This window comes from Oreochromis niloticus, linkage group LG12 (genome assembly GCF_001858045.2).
Source record: "Oreochromis niloticus isolate F11D_XX linkage group LG12, O_niloticus_UMD_NMBU, whole genome shotgun sequence".
Classification (NCBI taxonomy): Eukaryota; Metazoa; Chordata; class Actinopteri; order Cichliformes; family Cichlidae; genus Oreochromis; species Oreochromis niloticus.
The window spans coordinates 9,878,263-9,901,551 of record NC_031977.2 but is presented as its reverse complement, the minus strand read 5'-3'; the positions used below and the strand labels follow the sequence as shown (position 1 = coordinate 9,901,551).

The 23,289-nt window shown below is 41.1% G+C and overlaps 1 protein-coding gene across 12 annotated transcripts; it reads right to left on the bottom strand.

Annotated features, from left to right (window-relative positions):
* Window positions 1-7,295: 7,295 nt before the first annotated feature.
* Window positions 7,296-22,897, bottom strand: LOC100703613 (glutathione hydrolase 5 proenzyme). 12 transcript variants are annotated; one of them, XM_019365558.2, is made up of 14 exons: window positions 22,780-22,894; window positions 22,476-22,628; window positions 21,516-21,548; window positions 21,099-21,226; window positions 20,924-21,019; window positions 18,441-18,618; window positions 18,192-18,352; window positions 17,810-17,956; window positions 17,409-17,539; window positions 16,272-16,462; window positions 15,295-15,386; window positions 8,031-8,137; window positions 7,761-7,871; window positions 7,296-7,673 (listed from the first exon to the last, which is right to left on the bottom strand). In XM_019365558.2, the coding sequence occupies exons 2-14, from the start codon at window positions 22,613-22,615 to the stop codon at window positions 7,533-7,535; spliced, it is 1,656 nt and encodes a 551-aa protein (XP_019221103.1). In that variant the 5' UTR covers window positions 22,616-22,628; window positions 22,780-22,894; the 3' UTR covers window positions 7,296-7,532. The 12 variants fall into 12 exon arrangements, 11 of the variants coding, with proteins under 11 accessions (XP_019221103.1, XP_019221105.1, XP_019221104.1 ...); XM_019365560.2 differs by having other exon boundaries at window positions 22,476-22,535; window positions 22,745-22,856; XM_019365559.2 differs by having other exon boundaries at window positions 22,476-22,535; window positions 22,602-22,847.
* Window positions 22,898-23,289: the final 392 nt, after the last annotated feature.

Here is a 23,289-nt window from a genome sequence, read left to right as displayed (position 1 = left end):
TGCCTGGCTCCACCCACCGCGATAAGCGCACGGAGAGGAGGATAGGAAAGAAACCAGCTGCTGATCCAGTCCCAGAACTTTGCGCAGAGAAATCATAGAGTTGACAGAGTCAAATAGCCGATTAAACGTGCTTATTAAAACAATAGCGCAGAATTTTAGGATTTGCTGGAGATGCACAAAAACATTACAGCTTAAATCGTCAAGAATATGAGGTTTCATGATGTGCAGTTGTTCCTGTGATGTGCTACTGTTGCCGTTAATGTTTTGTGGGTGTTTTTCTTCTTTTAGTCTGGAAGCTGCTTTTTGTGTGATGTCTTCACAAGTGTTAAAGAAAATAGCTGTTTTTTACATAAACCAGCCAGGGCCTGTCAAAATGATATTCAGAAAGAAGTCACAGGTATCAGTGCCATATCATGTTACTGTATGTTGTTGTACTTGTTCTGCGAGTGAGGCTCGTATAGCCAGGAGGGTCCACGGCTGCAGATTTCCCTGTGGTGGAGCCCAGAATGATTGTAGGGTGTCCAGCTTTTGTTTTAATGACAGGAACATTTACACTCCAGATCTCCAAAAGAACCTAGCTTCAAAATATATGATAACGATGAAAGATGTGTTCTGTTGTATTCATTAATTTATGTGGAAAGTAAAAATGATTTCATCATTATTAAAATGTGTTTGCAAAAGAATTTGCAAAGTCATGCTGATTCATCTTATAAATCACGAAACACTGAACCAAACTCCTTTATAAGTTAAAAGTATCCCTATTAATATCGGTGTTGGCAATAATGGCCCTGTATTTAGTTGGTTTCAGATTGGTTTCAGCCTTGAGGCGACTTTTGTTGTGATTTGGCGCTATATAAATAAAATTGAATTGAATTGAATTGAATAGATCAATACCAAAATTTATTGTATTGCACAGCATTACCAAACTCTCAAACCACAGGCGATGGGCGAGTCATGAGAAGGACCTCCCAACTCAGTGAAGAGATTATGAGACAAAAAACAGATATAAGTCAATATTACCTTCAAAGTAAAGTAATCGCCCATGGAAAGTTTGGAAACTGTTGACAGTTGACTATCTTCAACACATCTGCATTTGTTTTGCAATTTTCAAGTAGGCTCATGTGTTAAAACTAGCTGTGCAAGCTCTTAGTTTTGAAGTGGCTTAAAGTACTTCCCAAAGTCTGCATAGGCCCATCTGCTCAGTGTCCTCCTCATGCTGGTTACCATGATTTCTGGTATGGTTCAGTTTAACTTACACCCACAGTGTATCAGTGAAATTCAGCTGTGTGTGTGTATCAGTGGACATTATTTTATAGATAAAGGTTGGAGTGTGGCTATGAAGAAAGCTTTTCCTTAAAAAAAAGTTTAGGGACAGTTTAGGACATAATTACAAAACCCCATCCTGACGACCTCTTCCACTGTGATCTGGACCAATCTGCATTTTGTCTCCCTCCAACTCTAACTTAACTATGTGAAATAGACTTCTATCCAGATTAAAGAGAGTACTGCTTGTTGCTGACTTTAATGTAAATTAACTTTACTGTTAACATTCCTTGTCTTTTACTTTGAAAGGTACAAATAGTATAGTATTGGATATTCCTTTCTTTGCTACAGGCTGGATGGGCTCCTAGTAAAGTTTGCAGTATTAACATCAGTGTTATCTGAAGCCTGTCTATCACAGACAGTGAATCCACCCGTTGGATGTACATCTTTTAATGAATTTATACGATGGTTTTTGGTTCCAGTCAGCTCTGTACATTTATTAGCTCCAGTCTTGGTTCCTGTATGACTGTAGCACTGTAACACACACACACACACACACACACACTGATAGGGAGGAAAAAACACACAGTCGGTAGTTCACCGACACAGATACAGAGGAACCATCTCCCACAGAGTGTGCACTCAGTCTGGTGGAAACTGAAGCATAAGTTAAATGACTCTTCTATAATTAACACATCAACTGCGAGCATTCCCTGTTTCCCTTACCTATCTCTCATGTTGGCCACACACCTGAGACTATTCAGACAGATCTGTTGATCACAGATAATTATGTTGTTTTCTAAAGCAAACTTGCATTTGACAACTGAAGAGCATTTTAAGCCAGTAAGTTTCTTTCTGGAATCAGTGGGCCATTCAGAGTTCATTGATGCACGCTCATTAAATGAGGACACCTCTTCCTTAAAAATCAAGTCTGACAACTTTGACAAGAAATGAGTTGAAACACAAGCATTAAAAGAAAGTAATAAGAAAAATGTATGGATTTATTTGAACTGATGAAAGATGAAAAGCATTCAGTTATTTTACACTCAATAACTCCATTTGATGTTACATCTTTATGATATGTGTGATCAGTGGGAGCAGATGACTCCTCAGTGCCTCATTGAAAGACCTTGTGGTTCATTAAACATGCATCTCCCTCCCACCATCCCCACCAAAGAATATTGTAAATACAATGCAGCAAACAAAGTGGTGGCCCTCCTGTACCGTGTCACATTTCTGCAGTTTCAGAACCTCAATGGAAGCACCACATATACCAGGAGAGTGGTTTTCTTTATCATCACTTACCTTCCTTAGGCTTTTGTTTCTCCCATGCCAAACAAAAATCTATTAAAGATCCTTTTTTGTCTACTCTGACACATCTGAGTAAAGTGCTCAGGCATTGAAATTAAGTTTTAATTTACACAGAAAATACCAGATTCATTCACTATCTGACTCACCTCTCTTTCCACAAGTTTCTTCAGCACCAAGGTGTTTCCTCAGGTTTTCTGAAAACAACCTATATGAACCAATTTTTCTTTTCCCTCCATAACAAACTGGGTAATCTGGAGAGCAGTTTCAGCAACAGGTTCTTTCAACCTCGCGTCTGAGGGAACGTTACAGGAGGTCCTTCCTTCCACTTGGGTCAGGTCGACACATGTGGAACAGGATTAATCACACAGCACTGCACTCTGTCACTTTTGTACACCATGATATATATTTGCACACATACTTGTCCTTTTATATTTATATGTATATTTATGTTCACATCTTTACCTATATCTCTATATTCATCTTGATATTTAGACACTAATATTTATGTTTCTACACTACTGATTCTGATTGGGAAATATCCACTGTACAGCTGTAATCTGCTTCCTCAGGGCTTAAAATTTCTTGTACATGTCCTGACTCATCACCCATGAATTTGGACTTACTTGTGCACAACGAGGATTATATTGCCTTCACTTATATTCCTTTGTGGATAGAATCACTTCTGTCTCTTTTGCATATCTGCTAGATTACCCTTAATCCTGGGTCTTCAAAACAAGTGTGCCAAGTACTGGACTTAGAGCAATCTACATTTGGATTATAAATGTCATTCTTGTCAAATAATCCAGGAGGAAGCAGTGTTTTGGCTTCATTAGCAGCACATGGTTTGGGTTTAAGGCCTCTTGAGATGGGTTGGCTATTGATAATCGCTTAACTTCACACATCAATGTGTGCAGGCCCTCCTCATCAATCGTTTGCTCTTTCACAGTGAAACTGAGCACTTTGTGTAATTACAGTATCTTTAGCTTTCATACTACTCTGCAAAGCAGCTGGGGCTTTGAGTAACCATGTGATGCCTTTTGCCACCAAGAAAACTCAGATCTCTACATTATCCAAAGTCTGCACTGCAACCTGCTGCTCCCTTTTCGGTGAATGGTGGCTCATCAGGTATGAATCCTTCCATCGCATAGCTCACCAAAATCTGACTTTCAGTGTTTCCATTACGATGTCCACACAGTTTAGCGTGTAAGAGAGCTTTCCTGACAGCAGCATATGTCCAGCACTGCTGTCATACCTTTGATAAGAGGTGAATCTTGCCAAGCTCCTCGTGTGCAGATATGAAAATTAGAGAGGATTTTGTCTAAGATCGGAGTGTGTTTTGCCTTCTCTTTGCATGCATAACTGCATGCATGACTGCCAACAACTGGTATAGAAGGCTACCTTTTGATAAACACTTTCCTTCTTGTTGTTCAGCATTTTTTGCACAGAATTGCTTCCCTTGACTGAAGAGCACTATCTTTATCTCTGCCTCTGCCATGTCACCTAAAGTGGCAGAGCAGGAAGTGAAGCCTTGAAGTCTAATTAATTTCTTGCATTCTTAAACTCTTGATTTTCTTCCTTTTTTGGCATGAGTATGCACTTTAATCTGAGAATTAAATCAGCAACAGCTAGATTCAAATGATGAATATACACTTAGTTTCCTATACTTCTTGATAATCACATTGTCCAGCTTCTACGACCACTCAGATTCTGGTTTTGCGATTCTGTGTTTACTTATCTCCACTGCCTGCTTTACACTTTACACGTGTTTTGTTGCCTGTGAGGTGATCTGTGTCTGGTTGTCCTCAGCACAGTTTTGCAGCATGAAGCTTGTGCAGCTCGGTGACGCGGTTGCACAAAATAAGCTAACGAGCAACTTGTATTCTTTCAGTTCTTGACAGAGATCTCTCTGTAGCTATCACAAAAATCTAAGCATGCTGTAGCTTCTACAGGACTTGATGAGATGTTCCTTCAATGAGGGAGTTAGTTAAGTCTTTCCCTGCCACAGCTGTGAAATCAGGGAGGTGCTCTGATATGTATCTGTGCAGTCAAAGACTACCTATAACCTGTTTTAATGCATTTTGCATCATATTATGCTACCATCTTTACAAGTCTCCATCCTGGAAATTTCCTCAGGAAACCTTTTTTCCAGAGTTTCTGTCAGGAGCTTTTCAGCTTTTTACTTTAGTTTGTCCATCTTTAGCAATTGGTTCTTCTCCTTCTTCTTTTGGGTTTAATTATTGTTGGCTAAGCTGCGCAGAGTTTGTGTTATTTCTTCTTTTTGGTTCCTGCCGACTCTTTTTCACAACCAGCGTGTATTAGATATTTGTATAGATGTTTTCCTGTATTGCTGATGTCCCATTTCCCAGCTTTTCTCTGTTGCTCCATTGGATGTTCTGTGTCTCAGTTTTGCTGCCTGACATTTAACAGATCTTGAATATCAACAACCTACTCTGAGCATTTCTGAACTGGTTGCTAGCTTTAGCATTCAGCTGATGAGGTCTGCTATTCCTTTCTGAGCTCGGTCACATCCAGCCTACTTCTTTGGTGAAAATCTCCAGGCTCTGACTGCATGGCTCTGGAGCCGCCCTCACTCTTTTGTCCCAAAGCTCGTTGGTAGTCATTCCATCCTTAAGGTGAACACAAGTGTTATGAGCTGGCTACTTTACAGTTAGCATCTGCCTTGCCAGTAACGCTGCAATTACTCCACAAAGCTCCTTAAATATTTAGACTTTGGCTCAAACCACTGTGTTTGATCATGAAGAACTTCCCAGTCATCACTGGCTGCACAACAAAACTGTGTACGTGTTTGTGACATGAGCAGAGAATTATTATGAACCTTTAAAGTAACCCGTTTGGCTCTTGTACTTCATAAAAGGCAGCTTGGATGTAGTCCCATAATAAAACAAGGAAGATGTACAAAAATGTTTAAAATGTATTTTATACAACATCAACAGTTACAAAACAAACATATCCAGCTGGAGTCCAGGTTATCACTTCCTTTTACTATAACACGCAAAGCAGCTATAAAGTACAGTCAGGAAACTGTTGCTCCCTGACTTGCTTGCCCTACAAATTTTTAAGCTGAGCACAACAGCAGAATTACACACTGATTTATGACAATTATATACATACATAATACAAAAATCTATACACAATAGCAGGAAAAACTAATGGAGCACAAAATCTTAATAGCCATCCTTCTGTTTATCTTTATTTGGAGAGAGGCAGGGTACATCCTGGACAAGAACCACACCAATCTGATGCACAGCTAACACAGAGAGACAGACAACCATTTACACCAATAGGCAATTTAGAATTAAACTTAACCAATTAATTTTAGTTAATAACTAATAAAAACAAAAAGGATCAGTATTTGGCTCAGCATTTTCAGACCAAAAAAAAAAGAGCTGATCTTTCTGTTTGGCTGTAACAGTCTGTGAGATCTCGCTTTGCTGATGCTGACACACCTGTAACAACAACTGCACCGGTGATGTTGGACTCTATAACTGTGAGTTTCACTTATACTGCATATAAAAGATGAACGTAGACACTGTGAAGTTTCATTTATCAAGTCTGAAACTGAGCATTTTGACTGTTACATCTTGTTAATTCTTAGTTATAATGTTTAGTGCAATTAATTTGACTTTATATATTACCAAGATTGATATCGTTAAATATTCAAAATTGCACTCAAGGGCATTAACTTGTTTTAGTTTGATGCACAATAACATCGAGGTTGTAACAAGGGTAAAGCTTAAGAAACCTTGATTAGCCCAGCTGGAAGTCATAAAGTGTCAAACAGATATAAACTGTTCTCATTCTCTTAAGCAAACTTTTGGTTATTATTCCTCAATCAAGAAAAAAAAAAGGGTCAGTCTTTTGCTTTCAAAGAAAACAAAGTTTACCACTATGAATTCACTTTTCTCTTGGCTCGCTCTTTTGCCTCAGAAATGGGTGGGAGACAAACTTTGAGACAGTGAGGATCGGGATCATCGGTCATCGGGATGCTGTTACTGAAACTATGCAATCGCAAGGCGTGAAACAGACGCAAACTGAGAGGGAGGAAAGAGAGGCTCCCAGATATGTTAAAAAGGTTGGTCTGACATCGAGCTTAACTGTTTGTTTAAAAGACCACAAATCAACTGGTAAATAACTTAAGGCTGCCTAAGGTGTACCCTACTTTATCTCTCTTACTGGGAGTCATGAGGGCTAAAATTTACAAATTAAACAATGTGTTTACTGGTGGAATGGAGCAGGAAGTCTCTAACCGTTTTTCTAATAGACTTTTTACAAATGAATATTTTGGCGGTCAGAGTCGCCTCCTGCTGGTGGTTTAAGGCACTTAGATTTCTAACATGAAAGCTATTTAAGAATGTATTCTATATGTATTTTTGTTTTTCAGCTTTACATAATACTGTACTTCATTGTGTTTTGCCCCAACTTTCTGAAAACATTGTTAAGATTAAAATGAGGAATCTTGATTGTGAAATTTGCTGCAGATATTAATGTTTAAGATAACAATTTGGCTGAAAGTTCAGCCAATGCACTGGTGTAATAACACTGCCTGGTTTTTACAACACTGTCTTTGCACTGCTTTTAATGAAATTTGGGATTTAAATAATCTAATGGCCACATTATGTTTTCAGTATAAAAATCTATTTCAGACACACAAGTAAAACATGAGTGTACTATCAAGTCACATATATACATAGCTGGAAAAATAAACATGGACAGTGATCTTTATTGAGCTCATCATTAACCTGTGAGAAATGGCAGCAAAGAGTCAGAATGTGCACAATTTATCTGAACAGAATAGTGAAAAGAGATCAGATGCAGTCACAGATGAGCTGTATCTTTACTCAGAGTCAGAAAACTGTTTTACTTTGTGGTTTCTTGGCTGCAGGAGTGTCTATACCCTTAAAGCTGTGCTGTATATGTAACATCACTGACTCTTGGTCTCAGTAACCAGCAGCTTTGCCTTTTTTCCTTTCATCAGACCATGCAGAGATACAGCCACCGCTCTCCTTCTCCACAGAGTTAACGACATTGTAAAATTTTAATATTTGATGTCCCTTAGCTTCAAGAGCATCAACTACATCCTACAAGGGAAAGAGGAGAAAAGACTCAGATGGAACAAAAGCTGCAGAATTCATCATTTTATCATATAAAATTACTGAATTTATTACCTTTTTAGTCTTGGATTCAAACTTTACTTCACCTTTAGAGTTAACATAAACAATTGGAGAATCAATTGCCTCCTTAAGGCTCTTTCCAAACCAAAGGTGGTTCATGATCGCCTTGGAGAGAAATAGAAAAGTAAATGTCAATCTTTGAGATGACAAAGTGATGATTATAGGATGGATTAGGGTGAAGACGCCCTTGATTATTATGCAAGCTATAACAAAGTGGGGCATCAGTCTGAATTAATTTATCTCAATGGCACTTTGTAAGTTTACCGAGGCCACTCCCGGTGTGATCATGCTCCCACCACACCCTCCAATCACCAGCGTCTTTGACTTAGACTTCAGCACAGATGGAGCCATATTGGAGGGAGGCCGCTCCCCTGAGAAATACAACAAAGGCTTTGAGTGGCATGAAAAAACCCAACAGTCTATAATGTCTCCATGAATCTCTTTGAATGATGAGAAAACCCAGAAGAAAACAGAAAACAGTGTGGACGCACAAATTTGTGCTTGAATCATGTGTACAAATGTTTCACACATAAATCAGTGATCCATCATTGTTTCCATTCCTGCATTTTTTTATACTCTATAAACAAATTTAGAAGTGCTTCTGCCGATGCATATAAACAAACGATGAAGGCCTGGCTGTCTTCAAAAATTTGAAGATGTCTTAAAACTGAATAAATTTGACTTCAATTAAAGAGGTCGAAGAAAGGCGTGTAGGAGAATTCACAAGGACTTAGGAAAAGAGTATTGGTGCACTGAGAATCCGACCACACTGATGCTGACATTAGTCTCTTTGACAATATGACACCGTATGTCTGCTGTGAAAAAAAACTACAATGTGCAGAGGATGGACTACAAAACCAAAACCTTACTTAACCACAAGATGTTCTTTACCTGTTATTACAAAGGCTGGAATTTTAAAAGAGAAGGAACATATTATATAAAATAAAAAAGCATATCATGTTTGTTGTGGTTGTGTCAAGAGATTTATTCTAAAGACACTTCTTCAGCTAAGAGTCTAAGAGGAGAAACACACACAGACGCTGCAGCATTTACTTGTATACAAGGGCGATCACAGAACGCTCACACCAGAGTGGGGGCCCTGTGATGCGCGCTCTGTTCTTGCAAGTGTCTTTATTTATACATAAGAAAAATGAATACATTTGACATGAGCATGTGCGTATGTGTGTGTGTGTGTGTGTGTGTGTGTGTGTGTGTGTGTGTGTGTGCGTGTGTGCGCGTATGTGTGTGTGTGTGTGTGTGTGCGCGTATGTGTGTGTGTGTGTGCGTGTGTGCGCGTATGTGTGTGTGTGTGTGCGTGTGTGCGTGTGTGTGTGCGTGCGTGTGTGTGTGTGCGTGTGTGTGTGTGTGTGTGTGCGTGTGCGTATGTGTGTGTGTGCGTGTGCGTATGTGTGTGTGTGTGCGTGTGTGTGTGTGTGTGTGTGTGGGAGGTCAGAACTGCTTGTTTGACTTCTTCCTATCGCTGTGAGAAGACTCAGATACAAATATCAGAACATGTTTTATAAGGAACAATCAGTCCTGAACAATGAAAAGAACAACCAGTTCTAAGCAAGGAAATGATCATCATGCAGCATTCTATCACAAGCAAACTTATATCATTAAAAGCTTATACTGACTAAAACATACAATTTTCTATTGACATTCCCTCCTGTTGTCAGTATAACCTTTAAGTGAGATATCAGTATGTAACATCTTGTTGTACATTTTCTGTCACATCATCATTAATCACACAAAGTCTTCACATTCCAACAGTGCACTTAAAGAAAATATCTAAACTAATTATTTTCTTCATCTCATATGTCATTGTACTGAAGTTGAGCAAACCTTAAGCTTAATGCAGACTACTTTTAGCAATTATCCACCTCACATCATAACTGACTGAGGTGCCTCTTCATATTAATATTATTTCATTATTAACGCTATTATCTCTTTATATAACAGCAATAGTATATCCATCCATCCATCCATCCATCTTCATCCGCTTTATCCGAGGCCGGGTTGCGGGGGCAGCAGCCTAAGCAGAGAAGCCCAGACCTCCCTCTCCCCAGCCACCTCCTCCAGCTTATCCGGGGGAATACCAAGGCATTCCCAGGCCAGCCGAGAGATATAATCTCTCCAGCGTGTCCTGGGTCTGCCCCGGGGCCTCCTCCCGGTGGGACATGCCCGGAACACCTCACCCAGGAGGCGCCCAGGAGGCATCCTTGTCAGATGCCCGAACCACCTCAACTGGCTCCTTTCGATGTGGAGGAGCAGCGGCTCTACTCTGAGCCCCTCCCGGATGGCCGAACTTCTCACCCTATCTCTAAGGGAGAGGCCAGCCACCCTTCGGAGGAAGCTCATTTCTGCCGCTTGTATCCGCGATCTCGTTCTTTCGGTCACTACCCACAGCTCGTGGCCATAGGTGAGGGTAGGGACGTAGATCGACCGGTAAATTGAGAGCTTCGCTTTTACACTCAGCTCCCTCTTCACCACGACGGACCGGTGCAGCGTCCGCATCACTGCAGCCGCAGCACCAATCCGTCTGTCGATCTCCGGCTCCCTTCTCCCATCACTCGCGAACAAGACCCCGAGATACTTGAACTCCTCCACTTGGGGCAGGAACTCATCCCTGACCCGGAGTGGGCACTCCACCCTTTTCCGGCTGAGAACCATGGCCTCAGATTTGGAGGTGCTGATCCTCATTCCCGCTGCTTCACACTCGGCTGCGAACCATTCCAGTGTGAGCTGGAGGCCTTCACCTGATGAAGCCAACAGAACCACATCATCCGCAAAAAGCAGAGATGAGATTCTGAGGCCACCGAAGCGAAAGCCCTCCGCCACTTGGCTGCGCCTAGAAATCCTGTCCATAAAAATTATGAACAGAACCGGTGACAAAGGGCAGCCCTGGCGGAGCCCATCACCCACCGGGAACGAGTCCGACTTATTGCCGGCAATGCGAACCAAACTCTTGCAACGGTTGTATAGGGATCGAATGGCCCGTAGCAATGGGCCAGACACCCCATACTCCCGCAACACCTCCCACAGGACACCCCGAGGGACACGGTCGAATGCCTTCTCCAAGTCCACAAAACACATGTAGACTGGTTGGGCAAACTCCCATGCATCCTCAAGTATCCTTGAGAGGATAAAGAGCTGGTCCAGTGTTCCGCGACCAGGACGAAAACCGCATTGTTCCTCCTGTATCCGAGGTTCGACTAGCGGACAAACTCTCCTTTCCAGCACCCTGGCATAGACTTTCCCAGGGAGGCTGAGGAGTGTGATCCCCCTGTAGTTGGAACACACCCTCCGGTCTCCCTTCTTAAAGATGGGGACCACCACCCCGGTCTGCCAATCCAGGGGTACTGCCCCTGATCTCCACGCAACATTGTAGAGGCGTGTCAACCAGGACAGCCCTACAACGTCCAGAGCCTTCAGGAACTCGGGGCGGACCTCATCAACACCAGGGGCTCTGCCACCAAGGAGTTGTTTAACTGCCTCAGTGACCTCGCCCCTGGAAATTGGCGGGTCATTCCCCTCATCCCCAGACTCTGCTTCCTCCTCGGAAGACGTGTCAGTGGGATTAAGGAGGTCCTCGAAGTATTCCTTCCACCGCCTGACAATTTTCTCAGTCGACGTCAGCAGCGCTCCGCCAGCACTATACACAGTGCAGGTAGAGCACCGCTTTCCCCTCCTGAGACGCCTGACGGTTTGCCAGAATCTCTTCGAGGCAGTCCAAAAGTCTATTTCCATGGCCTCTCCGAACTCCTCCCACACCCGAGTTTTTGCTTCAGCCACTGCCCGAGCTGCATTCCGCTTGGCCTGTCGATACCTGTCGGCTGCCTCCGGAGTCCCACAGGCTAACCAAGCCCGATAGGACTCCTTCTTCAGCCTGGTGGCTCCCTTCACCTCTGGTGTCCACCATTTGGTTCGGGAATTACCACCAATAGTATATTACAATATTTATTTATATTTTATTTGTATCCACCAAGGGTGGTGATCTGCAGTTTCACCCTTTCCCAAGCTGGAGACATTTACCTTTTCACACACTTTCCTTGGCTGAACAATGACAAAACCTTAATATACCTTATGCATTTCTCTAATTTATTTAATATGTGTTTGTGTGAATCATTCTGTTCATTCAGGGCATGGTCTTCATCCCAACTATGTGTCATTGTTAATACCAGTTTACAGGTTGTTATCCTTGCTATCATCAACTTGAATACATTACAGTTAAGTTCTAAATCAATTTAGCCTTTTGTTTATTTTACTTTATTCCTCTTGTATCTATATGTATTCAGTCGGGTCTGTTTCCAGCCCTTTTTAAACTTCTACTTTGATCTTGAATTTTTCACTTGGTGAGGGATTATTATGTTCTTCCTGATCTGAACTATTCTCTTCACCTGAGCTGCTATCCTGTTCTGAGTCACTGTCTTCTTTGTTTGTTAATGCTTTTACTCTTTTTTGCCTGTCGTCCTCTCCATTCCTCTCCCCTTCTTTTGGATTACTCCTGCTCCGGTTTGTTGTTTTTCTAACCATCCCTCATCAGGTGTTAATTTTGCTTGTTTATTCCCCATTTTTAAAGATTTTGCTGGGCCTTCACTGACACGCTTGACTTCAGAGTGGTTTACTGATACGGCCTTCGACTTGACCCTAAAGGTCAAGTGGTATCAGTTTTATGAGACGAAACTCAACCATTCTCCTCTGTCACCAGTACGTGAGCCTCAAGCAAACAACAAAATAAAATAGAAGTAGTTCAGCAGCGTATTGTGCTGTAAAAACAACTTACTTCTAGACACATACACACATAGACATTTGCGCGCCTTTACAATTTGTTATGAAGTAATTACGGCTACTTCTAAAACCTAAATCTAATTCGGTTCATTTTGGCGAATCCTAACCTATTTTATTTTTCTATTTTGTTTGTTATTCGGTTCATTACGGCGATTCCTAACCAAAATAGTGTTTCTCTCACCCTCAGACGTCTCACTGGTGGTTCGGATCGCCAGACTGAATCCCACCGCCGTGGACCAGACTAAAAACACCGGCCTGGACCCGAATTTTAGCATCCCAGGTCTTTCGGCCTCGTCTAAGAGGGCTGTGCACAGACTTCGGTGCTGGCTTCCCACGGCGTCAGGAATCAGTGCTGGATCCTGGACCAGAGTCACAGATAACAGTTCTGATGTTTCTGCCCCGGCTTCGAAGGACCAAAATAAATGTCAAGAGATTTATTCTAAAGACACTTCTTCAGCTAAGAGTCTAAGAGGAGAAACACACACAGACGCTGCAGCATTTACTTGTATACAAGGGCGATCACAGAACGCTCACACCAGAGTGGGGGCCCTGTGATGCGCGCTCTGTTCTTGCACGTGTCTTTATTTATACATAAGAAAAATGAATACATTTGACATGAGCATGTGTGTGTGTGTGTGTGTGTGTGTGTGTGTGTGTGTGTGTGTGTGTGTGTGTGTGTGTGTGTGTGTGTGTGTGTGTGTGTGTGTGTGGGAGGTCAGAACTGCTTGTTTGACTTCTTCCTATCGCTGTGAGAAGACTCAGATACAAATATCAGAACATGTTTTATAAAGAACAATCAGTCCTGAACAATGAAAAGAACAACCAGTTCTAAGCAAGGAAATGATCATCATGCAGCATTCTATCACAAGCAAACTTATATCATTAAAAGCTTATACTGACTAAAACATACAATTTTCTATTGACAGGTTGTGATAGTTGCTTCTTCGAGTGTTTATTTATTTTTCATTATAATAAGAGGGGGTGAAGTTACCAGAATGAGTGTTTAATTGGAACAGGTGGATGGTCAAAGCTTGAAGCTGTGAGGTGCAGTGCCAAAACTTTGCCTCTGTCCTAAAACTGTTAATTCAATCCTGACACTGAATGTTTAGAGTCGCGCCCAACATATTTCTGTTCCTTAGTACAACTGGTGTTTTCATGAAAGAGAGCAGAAATGAACTGAACTGGGCTTTTTTTTTCACAGCAGTGCGCACACAGCAAGAGATTTCTCTCTACTCAGTCTGTAAGAAATAAAACTTTGAATGTCCAAATGCATCCATGTTCAGAGTTAACTATATGTTTAACAGTCTGTTGTTAAAAATTCAAAACATTTCAGCAGCCTATGGCAGGAAGTAACATTTACATGATGTGTTCCAGTTTATCAGTTTTATTTATCATGTTCATGAATGGTCAGCTTGTCTATTGCTATTAATTATGGGATGGCATTTTCTTCTCTCATTTCATAAAAGATGGTTGCAGTGAGACACATTTGGTGAGTAGTTGGTAGCAGTGGGCACTGCTCAGTGTAGATTGTCTCCCCAAGTGGCCCCCAGTTAGCTGCATTGATTTGTTAGTTTAGTAAAGCTTCTGTTTTTAACTATTATTCAGTATTAGTAGTAGTTTGGGTTTTTTTAAATATAAGAAAGCAGCATGTCTAATTCTATGAGTTTTGGTTTTTCACCAGTCTTATTTTTCAGTTACTGATTGGTCATAATATTGAAATGGATATGTCATATGTCATACCTCTATCTTGGCAGTAAAAAGTACTAACAATTGGTAATATAATTAAGGTTTATTAGTTTTGTGTCCGTGTGTGTGTTGGGGGGGGGGGGCGAACTCCTCCCCAACATACTAACGCGGATAAACATTCACGTTTATCAGGTACATATGATATTGACCATGTTCGAAGGCTTAGTTTAGCAGATGACTTCATCCATCCATCCATTCTCTTCCTTTCAGGGTCACAGGGGAGATGGAGCCTATCCCAGCTGCCTTAGGGCGAGTGGCAGGGTACACCCTAGACAAATCTGTCGCAGGGCTAACACATAGACAGAAACAACCATTCACACTCGCACTCACATTCACACCTATGGCCAATTTAGAGTTTCCAATTAACCCATCCCCACTAACTCCATGACTTTGGACTGTGGGAGGAAGCTGGAGTACCCAGAGAGAACCCACGCAAACACAGGGAGAACCTGCAAACTCCACACAGAAAGACCTCGGCCTGATGGTGGAATTGAACTCAGGACCTTCTTGCAGTGAAGCAACAGTTCTAATGCAGATGAGTTCAAATTTGCTTAATTACCAAAAGAGAGAAAGCTCATAATACTGGTATTCTAATGTGTTTATATGTTTAGAATATTATTGAGTAGCAACACCATCCATGAGAGATCTTCAAATATCCAATTCACAAAAAATCCATTCACTACAAAATTAAGGGATTATTTTTATCCTTCAACAGATCGGTGTTTGTATTATTACTTACATTATCTAACTGTCTTAAAATGTTGTTTGAGAAGAGAATAGTTGTCTCTATGTCTGAAACTACATCAGTGTAAAGGATGTTTTCCACAGCAATAAAAACTTCATGAGCAGCCTGCTAGATGTGTCTCCAGACCTCGTTGTGTTCTTAGCTTTGAAAGAATCCTTACTATGGCCCAGCATCTGCACACTTCTCTGCTCTGATTACTTGTGTTTCATATATATATTAAATGTAAAATCCATCCTGCTGATCCCTTACCAGGAGAGATGCTATCAATTTTATGACAGAAGTCATACACCTCGTTGTTGAGGATGACTCCAGTGCTTGGAGAAAAGACTCTGGAGCCAAATCTAAAAAGAAAAAAATACATGAAATACATGAATACATGAACTAGATCTAGACCTAATTGCACAGACACCACCACGACCCAGCGGAGTGGAGAAATCTTGTAAAAATGTGGTCTAAGGAGCTTGGAAAGAAAAAAGCGTCTGGACTTCTTTAAGTTGCTTGAAGACGTTTCACCTCTCATCTGAGAAGCTTCTTCAGTTCTAAGGTCAAATGGTGGAGAGTCCCAGATTTAAGCCCTATGGGAGTGTCTCCCCAAGGGGGGCGATGGACCCCCTAATGATCCTCTACCTAATCACACGAGCCAAGGTGTGAAAATGGGTGTCGGTCACAATCAGCCAAGGTTTCGGGTGAACTCATTTTGAAACCTAGCCCCACCCTATCATGGGATTTCCTGAGGTCAGAAGGCCCAGGATGTGAGTGGGTGTTAAGGCGTCTGGGAAGGGATCTCAAAACTGGATTATAGATGGCAGACAGTTGATGTCTGAGGCTACGTCCGCATCATTTTCTCTCCATTTTGGCCTTCCATCCACACTGAGACGGCGTTTTCCTCAAGGAAAAACGCAGCGTTTTGAAAACCATGCATTTATGAAGTGGCTGTTTGGTCTCTCCAATGTAGAGGTCTGAGCATTCCTCGTTACACTATACAGCATACACTGCATTGTTAAGTTTGTGTCTAGGAGTCCTGTCTTTGGGATGAACCATAGAGACATTTTCTTTCCAAGCTCCTTAGACTCCGATGACCTGGATGACTGAGAATCTTTCCAGACATCTTGTAAAAATGTGTTTCTCCATAATCTCTTAAACCATTTTAGTCTTTCAGTTTCAAAGGAAGACTCATTTTTGATAGCTGGTTCCTAACAGTGAAACAGATTCATCCAGACACTGACATGTGGTTGATGGTGCTGGTGGCAGACACAGCGGATCCATCCTCAGCCAGCACAGACACATGTGCGGTACCCATGCTCTCCAGATACGGAGTGATGCTGTGATACTGGCGCTCATGAGTCTTGTTAGTGATCAAGCTGCGTATGTGGTTGGCAAAGCTATCCTCTGTGAATTTCTCGGTCATCTGTTTGAACTATAGAGCATCAAACAAATAAACACATTACAGACGGCACAGAGAGACTGATAAAACATAACACATTTGAGCCAAATATTAACATGATTTGGGTTCATCGCATTTAAAAACTCTTGTTATTTATTTGTGTCAAGTGTTACACCATTTGTCATGTTTGTCATCATGTTGAAGTGAAAATGCACTCTATTCAGACCTTTAAAAGACTAAGTACACCTTTACTGCAGCCAGGTGCTGCACTTATTTAACAGATCGTCACCATCAAGTGTGAGCATCTCCATAAAAGGAAAAGATTTGTCAGTTTGCTCATCCGGAGCCTTCAGGTATATCAACACAACACTACAATCTTTCCAGGAGTGGACGTCCCACAAAATTCACTTCAAAGTCTGATTGTGCAACACTTAGAGAAACCGCAAACTCCTGGTCTGTTCACATCACCAAAAATGAAGAATCTGCATAAACTTATAAAACACGACAGCAAACTGTCATTCAAGTCAAACCATGTCACTGAAATTTAAACACAGGTAGTCTCCCCTACTTTAGGTGGCTTCAGCTAAACCTGATGCATACATCATAATCTCACAGCACAATGTGGACTCTATGATACACAAGACTCACTGAACTCTGAGAGCCTGAAGGGCCTTTGCTTTCAAATAAGATGTAAAAATGGCACTGCTGTGCTCTGAACTCTCACTCTGAAAAAGATCCTGCTGGATCAGGAAAAGTGCATTCAGGGGCAAAGGCGATCGCAGATGTGTCAAAGTCAAATGATAATAATAATGATATTTTGTTAATAATAATACTTTTGAGACCCGGACCTTATTTTTAAATATTTTATAATATCTATAGTTAGTTATTTGAGGTGTGGTATTGCTACTTTTACTCTTGTTCTGTGCAACAAAAACGTGCAAATACATGAATCTTCTCTGTGGTATTTTGAGATACTTACTTCTTCTGAGTTGAACTCTGGATCTCTGATATGTTTCTTTAATCCATTGGCAAATTTTAAAGCTTCAATATAACGGTGATAAAATAATATCTTTTCATTGGTCATCTTAGGTTCTGAGTTCATTTTATATCCTGAAAATATAACAGGCTGTTATTGTTTGTTGTTTTCTTTTGTTAAAAACAAAAACAAAAGACAAAATGCATTCGCAGGGCTTCATAAATGCAAAGATTGGTTAGCATTCTTTTCTTCCATGAAGTAGAAGCTACATGCTAAGTGGAACGATCAATAAATGCATTAATTTGAACAGCTCAGCTAAACACATAAAATTATTCAACAAACAGCATTTTGTAATTTTATAGTGTAGATGAGCAGCAGCTCTACAATCAGTGTCTAACAGGAACCTTTCATGATGTTGAGGATGAGGCTGAGGATGGCTCCTCCTGCAGGGGGTGGAGGGAAGTACATCTTATAATCTCCTAAAGAAATATTCCACGCATCAGTCACATTAGCTTTACATGATGCCAAGTCCTCCAGTGTGAGGTTTGCTCCTGAGCAAAAACAGTGAAACAAAAGATTCTGCTGAGCAAAAATGAACACAATGCATTTCATAATCAAGACTTTGAATGGATCCAGACAGATCACAGTGTAGCCTGTGAGGGATCATGATACATTTTTACAGAAAAAAAAAAAAAGATTTTTTTAAATTTGTAATTAGATCATTGTTCCTGGCAAACATAGAAAATGGTCAGAAAAGAGAGCAGGATGAATCCTGTCTGATAATACCTGCTTTCTGTATGTCACTGATTAAATTCTTTGCTATTGTTCCGTTGTAAAACACATCTGGTCCCTCGTTTGCGATCGTCTCCAAAGTGTCAGCCAGTTTCTCAAATTTCACAATATCACCAGTCTTAAGTATGTTCCCATTTTTATCTAAATATAACTCCCTAAAAGACAAAGACAGTGAAATAAAACTGAAACATTCATTGTTTGCTCCTCATATTTTTGAACTCACATTGTGGGTGTATTTCATACCGTAGTGACGTATTAGCAGTGCGTGGGATGTATAGACCTTGGACATAAGGAATAGGAAACCCTTCTCTGGCCAGTTTGATGGTCGGCTGAAAGAGTTCAGCCCACGGCAACTTCCCATAAAGCCTGTGTGCTGCTTCATAACCTCGAATTTCCCCAGGAACCCCAATCCATCTGCTATCTGATCAGATGAATAATGGAGTCAGTGCTGGAAAGTCACACATACATTTGCTTGTGTTTGGTGTATATAAGTTTAATATTTATTGCCCAAAGATGACTTTGGCGCTATATATTTAAAATTCAACTTATTTCTAATCTATTTCAGAGGCAAACCTTTGCTCTTTACATTTATTTATTTCAATATATTTAGACTTTTCCTGGCTTAAAGATATCATACATGGCACCAATCTGTCTGTCTCAATGTCAATCTCATGCTTCCCCTTCCTCATAAACCCTGAGATACTTATATTCCTCTACTTGTGGCAGCAGGTCATCCCTGACCCAAATTGCCTTTTTCCATTAGTATCTATGTGGGTTGGCTTGGCACAGCTTTTAGGGTTTTCGATTAGGTGGTACCAGGTATTTTTTTTAGTACCTACTAGGCTGGGGTTCAGAGCAATCTGGGTTGATCTAAAAATGTGACATCGTGTCGTCACACTGCAAGACACCGATTGACTAGTCAGTGGCGTCACTTAGTGAGTCACGAAAACCAAAACTGAAAACAAACAAAAACCCTACAACACTGACAAAAAAAGCCACAGACCATGCAGCAGGTATACCATCACCTTGATGCCCTCCTGTGTTTTGGCGTTTGTGTCACATACAAATGACATCCCAGGATGGTTGGCCGTGTTGCTATAAACACCCCATGCACATTAGGTTGTATTTGATCATAATGAAGAACATATTGAGTAGAGTTGTGCCACACTGAGTTTCGTCAAGCCAATCTGAGTAGATACCAATGAAGAAGGGCTAAAAGTGGGCACTCCACCTGGCTGAACAACATGGCCTTATTGGAGGTGCTAATTTTTTCCCCCACTTCTTCCAACACTCGGCTCAATCTATAAATTCTGCCCATAAAAGTTATGAACAGAATCGTTGACAATAGTTAGCCCTGGTGGAGTTCAATACCCACCAGAAATGAGTCAAATTTATTGGAGGCAGTGTGGCCCACACTCCCACTGCAGTTGTACAGGGACTGAATGGCTGGTAGTAACTGGCCAGACATTCCATACTCCCAAAACACCTCCCACAGACCCAAAGGATGCAGCAGAGTGCCTTCTCCAAGTCCACAAAACACATGTAGATTGGTTAGGCAAACTCCCATGTACCCTCAAAAATCCTTGTCAGTGTCAGTGGGGAAACTCTCCCAAGTATTCCTTCAACTGTTGTTCCTTATCCTGTTTACCTGACTAAGATCTTATTTATGATCTCCACTCTCACTCTGGCAAATGGCGCCATGCTACAAAAGTGACTGCATATCTTCTGGCACAAGCTGTGCTTTATAAAAGGTACAGACCTGTGGTGATAGGAGTAAAGCAATGGCAATTGCTAACTCCAAATTGTCCATCTTCGTTCAGAGACCATCTGTTATCAAATGGTCTCTGAAGGAAGCAATGTGGAAAAATACGTGATACAACCAGTCTGTGGGCTAATCTGTTGTTGGTCCATCAGCCAGCCACAGAGAAGAGCCACGTGTGAACTGTTAGGAATACCTCATTTATGTTTTATTTTTGAATAGTTCATTTATCTTTTATTACACATTCATGTTCTGTAGGATGATATAAAGAAGAGTGCTGAAAGAAAATGCAACACCCATATAACACAAGCCTGTAGTGGAAAATTACTGGACACGATGGATAGGGCATAGATTCTGGTGTAAGTAGGGAGGAGTTTTTTCTCTTCACAGGGAGATAGCTGACTGAAGTGGAATGTATGAGACGAGAGCCAGATCAAGTGCCAAAAAAGGGAGAACTTTCAGTGGGTAAATACTTTTACAAACAGACAAAACTGCAGTAACACAAATTAAGCACAAGTTCTAATGTGAGCACAGGAGCAGGATTACCTGAAATTTATGACAGCAGAATAGATTTGTGACAGCAGGAGGAATTAATAAAGCACAAAGTTAAAGCAGGTTAAAGCTCTGTCATGCAAGAATGAGTCATATGTAGTTGGGTGCTGGGTGAGGCTGGGTGCTTTGACAAACTGAAAACATTTGGAGTATCATGACATGAAAATGACGAAGAGCCAGGACTGTTTAGAGACTGCTGCTGAAATATGAAAATGCTTGCTTGAGTGCACACAAGCATGTTGCTGTGCTAATGACAACACAATAAGGAAGCAGTGTTACTGTGGTAAGATCCTATTTCAGCAGCCTGAAACACAGTGGCATCCTCAAAGTGCCTCTCTTACCTCACAGATTCATTAGACCTACATACAATAAACAGATGCTGGTCTTATGGCATTATGGCAGATAAGCAGCCCACCTTCTTTCCAGCTATAGTCCTTGGGACATGTCTGAGGCAGGTCAGGGCTTGTGGTTGTGGGGACAGTCTCTCTGGAGTTGATAATTTTCACTTTACCTTTGAAAAAGATGGGATATTGTTACTTTATTCCACTGGAGGGCTGAATTGCGGCATCAGAAAAAGGATATCTTGTTACCAGAGCTGTCCATCACAGTGAATATGACCCCGCCTCCGATGCCCGCACTCTGTGGGTTAATGATGGAGGTGCACAGCAGCGCAGCAATGGCAGCATCTACTGCAGAGCCGCCTTTCTGAAGAATGTCCCTGAAAGAGTTCACGGTTATCACCTCGGGTGTCACTGTTATTGCTGCTGTGTTAGGGCTGTAAAATCAATCGAATCTCGATCACGATTTTGGTGTGAAATTGAAATTTTTTTTTTTTTTTTTTTTTTTTGAAAAAGCATGCCCTGCAAAAGGAAAAGCAGAGCAAATAATCCATAATCAGCGCCTGACCACGTGCCCCATGCGCCAGTCACAACCGTTCCTTGCATCGTGCTGCTTGAAGGTTCCTGTATGAGTAACACTATTTTAAAGACATTTACAACTAAATCTACCTGTCTGGCAAAGCAGAAGGTGAAGTGCTTGTTCTGAAAGCAGAAGAAGAAATAAAAGTTAAAGAGGTGTGTCTGTGGACCAAAGCAACATAATGTTTAACTGCCAGAAAGCCCTCTCACATCAACTGAGGCTCAAACAAACAAACAAAAATCTCAAGTTATTTTTCTCTCTTTTATTATTGGCAAAACCTGAGCTCTATGCAAAACGCAACAGGTAAAAATACAGAGGGATCTCAAAGCTGCCGAGTTTTACTGACATCCATCATGCAGTTTTAATGAATTGAGTGGAAGACGAAAGATTTTCCTGTAATATGCGCTTTAACAGTCAGGTTTTAATTAGCAGAGATTTAGCAAAAAAGTGAAAGCACTGCCATGTTGATTTAACCCTGTGTTAAAGTTTTGTGCAGTTTGTTATCATTATTAGTGGTAGTATTTATATTTTTCTTCCAAGAGATGCCGGTAGGTAAACGAGGCAAACAACATCATTTTGATGCAAAGTTCTATACATTACCAGAAATAGCACAGCATGGACGTAAAAGCAGTTTGTATTTTTTATCCAAGTGAGAGAAAAAAAAAAACTTTTTTGCTATTAAAAAAATAAAAAAAAATAAATCAATGAATAACGTGCCAAATATTTACTAATCATGATCTCAGTATTGACTAGAAATGACCGCGATTGGTTTTTGGCTGTAATCGTGCAGGGTGTGCCTTACATCCATGGAAAAAAGTCTGTGTCACACTGTAGAAACTTTCAGTTTTCTCCTTTATAAAACAATATATGGGCATGTGTACAGTACATTTTACTGGAGAATATCTGTTAAGTATGAGTAGTTATATTGTGATGTGGAGGAAAAATAAAAACTTGTACCCTGATAAAGACGCGGGTTAAGGGGCTCAAAACTGCGTCATCTGAATTCTTTGTTAGTACTGAATAGAAGAAATCGTAAATAAAACACTCACCGTCCAATCTCTGAACATTTGAGAGAGTCTGCGGCCACTGCAGCTTTCAGGCACTCGGGCCTCAAAAGTACAACACACAAAATTATAACAAGCACGCAGAGCAATGTGATGATCGGTATCATGTACTTAAGCTTCGCCATGGCTCTTTCTTCTCTGAGATTCAAAACAAAGGCGTGTCTCAATGCCTGAACAAATACTAACGCTTAATTTTTAAATTTCAGCTTCACAAATCTAGCATCGCATTCAAAATGTTCCCTGTGCATACACACATCTAAAATCTGTGGCTTCCTTTCCGGTCACTTACAGATCGTTACGTCCCTAAAAGGCACGATTTCCCCTGACAGGAACTGATCACGTTACATTTTGGTTTTGTGGACTTCAGAGATTCTTCACGCCGTCAGCTCCCCACGGATCCACAAAGGTAAGCTGCGTTCAAGTGCTACTGGAAAACTGGGATATCTGGACGTCTTCTGTGTTTCTGTGTTGTGTTAAAATAGTATATATATTTTTTAATTTATTTATTGATTTTTTTTTGTTTATTTTATTTACAGCCAATATAGCTGCAAATGAAGGAATAGCATGGTCAGGCATCCTTATGGATCATCTAGTAGAGGTGGGGGTACGCCAGGCCTCAAGGGCTGGTGTCCTGCAGGTGTTGGATGTGTCCTTGATCCAACGCAGCTGGTTTTAATGGCTAAATTAGCTCCTCAACATGTCTTGAAGTTCTCCAGAGGCCTGGTAATTGCAATACAATCATGCAGAACGGTCCCTCCTACACTGGCCACGATCATGAATGTTATGAACAGAGCAGTCA